Source organism: Cololabis saira, chromosome 13 (assembly GCF_033807715.1).
Source record: "Cololabis saira isolate AMF1-May2022 chromosome 13, fColSai1.1, whole genome shotgun sequence".
NCBI classification, from domain to species: Eukaryota; Metazoa; Chordata; class Actinopteri; order Beloniformes; family Belonidae; genus Cololabis; species Cololabis saira.
In genome coordinates this window covers 3,402,358-3,408,630 of record NC_084599.1, presented here as the reverse complement: position 1 = coordinate 3,408,630, position 6,273 = coordinate 3,402,358, and the positions used below count along the sequence as shown (strand labels likewise).

Here is a 6,273-nt window from a genome sequence, read left to right as displayed (position 1 = left end):
CCATCCATCCACCTCTCTATCATCCATCCATCTCTTTATCATCCATCCATCCATCTCCCTATCATCCATCTCTATCATCCATCCATCCATCTCTATCATCCATCCATCCATCCATCTTTATCATCCATCCATCCATCCATCATCCATCCATCTCTCTATCATCCATCCATCCATCTCTCCATCATCCATCCATCTCTCTATCATCCATCCATCTCTCTATCATCCATCCATCTCTCTATCATCCATCCATCTCTCTATCATCCATCCATCTCTCTATCATCCATCCATCTTTGCCTGTTTGTTCCATTTCAGTGTCATGTCTGTTGGAGTCCAGCTCTCACCTGAAAAGCAGGTACGTCGGGAGTCAATTAAACTATTTAAACCGCCTCTACTGCAGCACAAGTGTCTCCTGGATGTTTCCAGAGACCAGATCACGACCCCCGACCCCCGACCAGTTATTACACAAACGGCAGGTAAAAACTCCCCCAGTGGGAGATAAAACCTTCAGCCAAAAGACACCAGTCCGTCACAACTTCTCTTTGCATCAGTTTCTTTAACTCTAAGTTAACTCTAATTTGTATCAAATACAGCCTCGATCCCCTGAAGGTGTCACTGATGTTTAACTCATTCATGCTTCAGATGTTTGTTTGAATGTTTCATGTGTGATGCCAGCGTTTCCACCCGACCCGCGGGATCTGAGCGGAAATATGCATAAATATAATCTTAAAACCGTTAATGTTAATTAGACACCGATGTTTTTGTTGGCTTCATGTTTCTGATGATGAATTTAATCATCACACTTTCAGCTATAAAACACCTAAACTCTTAGCAGACGAATCAGATCACGGAGAAGCTGAACTAGATCAATACAACTGAACCAGAACCAGAACCAGAACTGAACCAGACCAGAACCAGAACCAGAACCAGAACCAGAACTGAACCAGACCAGAACCAGAACCTTGACCTGACCAGACCGGCACCAGCCATGATCAGAGGTAAGACCTGAAGATGGTTTAAGGTTTGATTGAGACCAGAGGACTTTGGTTGCCATGGCAATGGTTCTATTGTGCGGCTGCTTGTTATATCGACTTTCTCAGGTTTACCAGCAACTTTAAGGTCTCAGCCGAGTTTCCACCTTCAAAGGAATAAAGGAGGTGATCTGGTGGATATTAGGTTTATGAACAATGTAACATTTTTTAAAGGTCCATTTTCTAGTTTTCCTGCCTTTCGAAGGTTCAACATGTTCTTGAACTGTCATATATGTAGTTCCCAGGCATCGAGATGTTAAAAACGGATTAATCAGTCAATAGAAGTTAAAACAGCAGTCATCCTAGGAGCTGATTGATCTATAACCATTGATCCCCAGGTAGCCACCACCATAATAATAATAATAACTAGAATTTTTTTTTGATATGGGCATGCCCTACTGCCCATTCATCCACTCTTGCTGCTTTGGTTTGGGGCTGTAGTGTTTGTGTTCGGGGTGGTTCTATGTCAGTTTGAGGTGTTTATGGTTGTATTGCATTCATTCCTGTGCTCCCAGCAGGGGGTGTGGTTTAGGGTCGTTAATAAACCACAGCCCCTGCTTCTGTGTGGTTTAGGGTGATTAATAATGGCCAAGAAGTAGTTTAGGGTTTTTAATAAACCGTTAAAGGTTGTTGATAAACCTTTTGGCATGGGGCCATTTGGCATGCATTTTGACTTAAAATGTATGTAAATCCCAGCCTCATGAAATTTGAATATGTCGTAGTCCACAGCGAGGCGGGTTTTGAAACATTTGAATCATGTCCCTAAGATAACCTGTTGCCTAGCAAGAAGTGTCCAAAATCAAATGGACATTTTTTTTTAATTTAAAGTTCAATATCTCAAAAACTGTAATAATTGGCATAATGAGGTTGAAAGATCTTTTGGTCCGAAGTTAACCGAGCCTGGAAACATTTGATGATGTCGCTACGATAAAGTTCGACCGAGCAATAAGTGTCCGAATTTTCACCTTTTTTTTCGCTTCTTGGCATTTAGCATTGCCATGGTAACGCTTTTGGCTGAGAAAAGTATTGACCTTCGAAGCACGATGGATCCACATGTGTTGATGTATGCCATGCATGGGTGCACGTTCCGGTTCAGGCTACGTTAACGGATAGGTTTTTTTTTCACCATGGTAAAAAGCCCCTTCCGAATGAATGGGGCCATTTGGCCTGGATTTTGACATAAAATTTCCTTAAATCACAGCTTCATAAAATTTGAATATGTTAAAGTCCACAGTGTGCCGAGTTGGGGAACATTTTTACGATGTCTCTACGATAACCTGTTGCCTAGCAACAAGCGTCCAAAGTCAAATGAAACTTTTTTTTTTAATTGAAAGTTAAATATCGCAAAAACTGTAAAAATTGGCATAATGAGGTTGTATGATCCTTTAGTGCCAATCGGGCCAAGTGTTTGAAAGTTTGAACGATGCTCTACGATAAAGTTCGGCCGAACAATAAGCGTCCAAATTTGCGCCTTTTTTTTTGCTTTTTGGCATCTAGCGTTGCCACTTTATGTTTGACATAAAGACTCTTGGGTGGTGTCATCGTGCCATGAGTCCTTGAACACAATTGGTGCAAATGAGCCCCGCCCCTTCTTCTGATTGGTCAATATTTGATAGTCCCTATTTTATGCCATAACTTTTGAATGGTTTGACATAGAGGGTCGTGGGTGGTGTCATCTGACGCGGTTTTGAGTACTTGACCTTCATTAACATGAATTAGCCCCGCCCCTTCTTCTGAATGGTCGATATCTGATAGTTCCTACTTTCTGCCATAACTTTTGAATAGTTTCATATAGAGAGTCGTGGGTGGTGTCATCCGCTAAATGTCCAGGCCTGAAGAATCTACATGCAAGTCATACAAGCTTCCACTGCAGCCTGAACGTGCACAAGTGTGGAGGGCCCGTTCATCGCTGCTTGCAGCTTTAATTATTATTATTATTATTATGGGCAAGCCAAATAGTGGCATGACCATACTGCAATTGTCCAAAACGGCCCAAATGGCAATGTTGCTAGCATGGCGAAAATTGTGGCGCTTATTGCTCGGCCGAACTTTATCGTATTATCGTAAAGACATCGTTTAAGTTTTCAAACACTCGGCCCAATTGGCACTAAAGGACCGTTCAACCTCATTATGCTAATTATTACAGTTTTTGCGATATTTAAAAAAAACGGACACGTTGTACTACAACATATTTTAGTCTCATCATGCTAGCTATAACGTTTTTTGAGATATTAAACTATTCTAATTTTCAAGCTAACGGAAATTTGGACGCTTGTTGCTCGGCAACATGATATTGCAGAGACATCGATCCAACGTTAAAAGACTCCAACATACTGAGGTTTCATTAGGCTGTTTTTTCTCCTCTGACTCACCTGTCTCCCCTGTCTCACCTGTCTCACCTGCCTCCCCTGTCTCACCTGTCTCCCCTGTCTCACCTGCCTCACCTGCCTCACCTGTCTCGCCTGTCTCCCCTGTCTCACCTGTCTCCCCTGTCTCACCTGTCTCCCCTGTCTAACCTGCCTCCCTTGTCTCCCCTGTCTCCCCTGTCTCCCCTGTCTCCCCTGTCTCACCTGTCTCCCCTGTCTCACCTGTCTCACCTGTCTCACCTGTCTCCAGCCGTCCTCCTGCTGTCCCTCTGTCTGAGCGTCTCCTCTCAGCCAATCACAGACAGCCAGCGTTTGTTCTCCATCGCGGTCAGCAGAGTCCAGCACCTGCACCTGCTGGGACAGAGACTCCTGTCCGACTTCGTAAGTACAGGTCCCTCCCCTGTATACTACTACTAGTAATAGTACTACTACCCTGTACTAGTACTACTACTACTATTACTACTACTAGTACTACTACTACTGCTACGACTGCTACTACCCTGTACTAGTACTAGTACTACTACTACTATTACTGGTACTACTATTACTGCTACGACTACTACTACCCTGTACTAGTACTACTACTACTACTACTACCCTGTACTAGTACTACTACTACTACTACCCTGTACTAGTACTACTACTACTACTTTCACTAGTACTACTGCTACTACTACCCTGTACCACTACTACTGCTACTACAACCCTGTACTATTACTACTACTACTACTACTAATACTACTACTACCCTGTACTAGTACTACTACTACTAAAACCCTGTACTATTACTACCCTGTACTACTACTGCTGCTGCCGTGTACTCATGAGTGTGTACTTGTACTACAGGAGAGCTCCCTGCAGATGGAGGAGCAGCGGCAGCTGAACAAGATCTTCCTGCAGGATTTCTGCAACTCTGATTACATCATCAGCCCCATCGACAAGCACGAGACGCAGCGCAGCTCCGTTAGTATAAGTACTAAACAGTACTACACAGTACCACACACAGAACTACACAGTACCACACAGAACTACACCGTACGACACAGTACCACACACAGAACTACACAGAACTAAACACTCTGATTACATCATCAGCCCCATCGACAAGCACGAGACGCAGCGCAGCTCCGTTAGTATTAGTACTAACCGGTCCTGGTCTAGACCTCCTGGACCTAGACCTCCTGGATCTAGACCTTCTGGATCTAGACCTCCTGGATCTAAACCCGGACCGGTCCTGGTCTAGACCTCCTGCGTCTAGACCTTCAATTCAATTTCATTTTATTGTCCCCCAGAGGGGAAATTCGCTTTACTGGGGGGGATAAAACCAAGAAACATAGAACATAAAAGGCACAAAAACACAGAGCACATTCACACAGATAGGACACAGCGTACAAAGTACACACAAATATCCTGGGGGGGATTAAATTAAGTTGGGTGATGGCGTGAGTTATAAAAGAATTTTTCAGTCTGTTTGATTTGGTCCTGGGCAATCTGAATCTCCTGCCAGAGGGTAAAAGTTCAAACTGGGCATGGACAGGATGGTTAGGACACTGTAGGTTGTCCTGAGCCTTGGGATGTTACCCTCCTGGACCTAGACCTCCTGGATCTAGACCTCCTGGACCTAAACCCGGACCGGTCCTGGTCTAGACCTCCTGGACCCAGACCTCCTGGACCTAAACCCGGACCGGTCCTGGTCTAGACCTCCTGGATCTAGACCTCCTGGACCTAAACCCGGACCGGTCCTGGTCTAGACCTCCTGGACCCAGACCTCCTGGACCTAAACCCGGACCGGTCCTGGTCTAGACCTCCTGGACCCAGACCCGGCCCGGTCCCCGGTAACCATGGCGATGTTCCAGGTGCTGAAGCTGCTGTCCATCTCCTACCGCCTGGTGGAGTCCTGGGAGGTTCCCGGCCACTCCCTCCCCGGAGGATCCTCCCCCAGGAACCAGATCTCCCCCAAGCTGTCGGAGCTGAAGACGGGGATCCTGCTGCTGATCCGGGTAAGAGAACAGACTCCGCCTCCTCCTCCGCCCCCTTAACCCGGGTCACTGACCACCTGACCCCCCCTGCAGGCCAATCAGGACGCGGCGGAGATGTTCGGCGACGCCGCAGCGCTGCAGCTGGCGCCGTACGGGAACTACTACCAGGGACTGGGAAGCGACGAGTCGGTGAGGCGAGCCTACGAGCTGCTGGCCTGCTTCAAGAAGGACATGCACAAGGTGAGGAGGACGGGGGAAGGTCATGTGACCGGCGGGGGAAAGTCATGTGAAGGTCATGTGACCCTGACGCTGATGATGACGTCATGTTTGCAGGTGGAGACCTACCTGACCGTCGCCAAGTGCCGACTCTCTCCGGAAGCTAACTGCACTCTGTAGCCCCGATTTAGCATGAACTAAGTTAGCTAAAGGTGTCTGACATCACTGCTGACATCACTGGTGACATCACTGCTGACATCACTGATGACATCACTGCTGACAGGTGTGTGATGTCACACTTGCAGAAGTCAAATAAATGGAACTGTGTTGCATCAACATGTTTGTTTCTGTGAATTCTTTGGGGGGGGGGGGGTAAGTCGACCCTGGTTCTGGTTCTGGTCCTGGTCCTGGTCCTAGTACCTGGTTCTGGTTCTGGCCCTGGTCCTGGTTCTGGTTCTGGTTCTGGTTCTGGTCCTGGTCCTGGTTCTGGTTCAGAACAGGAGACGGCAGCTGTTTTGGTTCTGGTTCTTAGAGCCGGGTCACCCCGACCCGAGGCGTAATACGTCTCCAAACCTGCAGGCGGCGCTAACGTGTGATATCACCCAAAAAGGAAAGAACAATGTGACGGATCCTTTTTTTTTCTTTCAAACTTTATTCAACAAATTTCTGTAAGGGTTTACAATA

At 46.5% G+C, this 6,273-nt stretch overlaps 1 protein-coding gene across 1 annotated transcript; it reads left to right on the top strand.

Annotated features, from left to right (window-relative positions):
- Window positions 1–864: 864 nt before the first annotated feature.
- On the top strand, window positions 865–5,906 carry gh1 (growth hormone 1). The gene is made up of 6 exons (XM_061737374.1): window positions 865–995; window positions 3,645–3,775; window positions 4,241–4,357; window positions 5,251–5,394; window positions 5,467–5,613; window positions 5,707–5,906. Exons 1-6 carry the CDS (start codon window positions 986–988, stop codon window positions 5,767–5,769), a joined length of 612 nt encoding a protein of 203 aa, XP_061593358.1. The 5' UTR covers window positions 865–985; the 3' UTR covers window positions 5,770–5,906.
- Window positions 5,907–6,273: the final 367 nt, after the last annotated feature.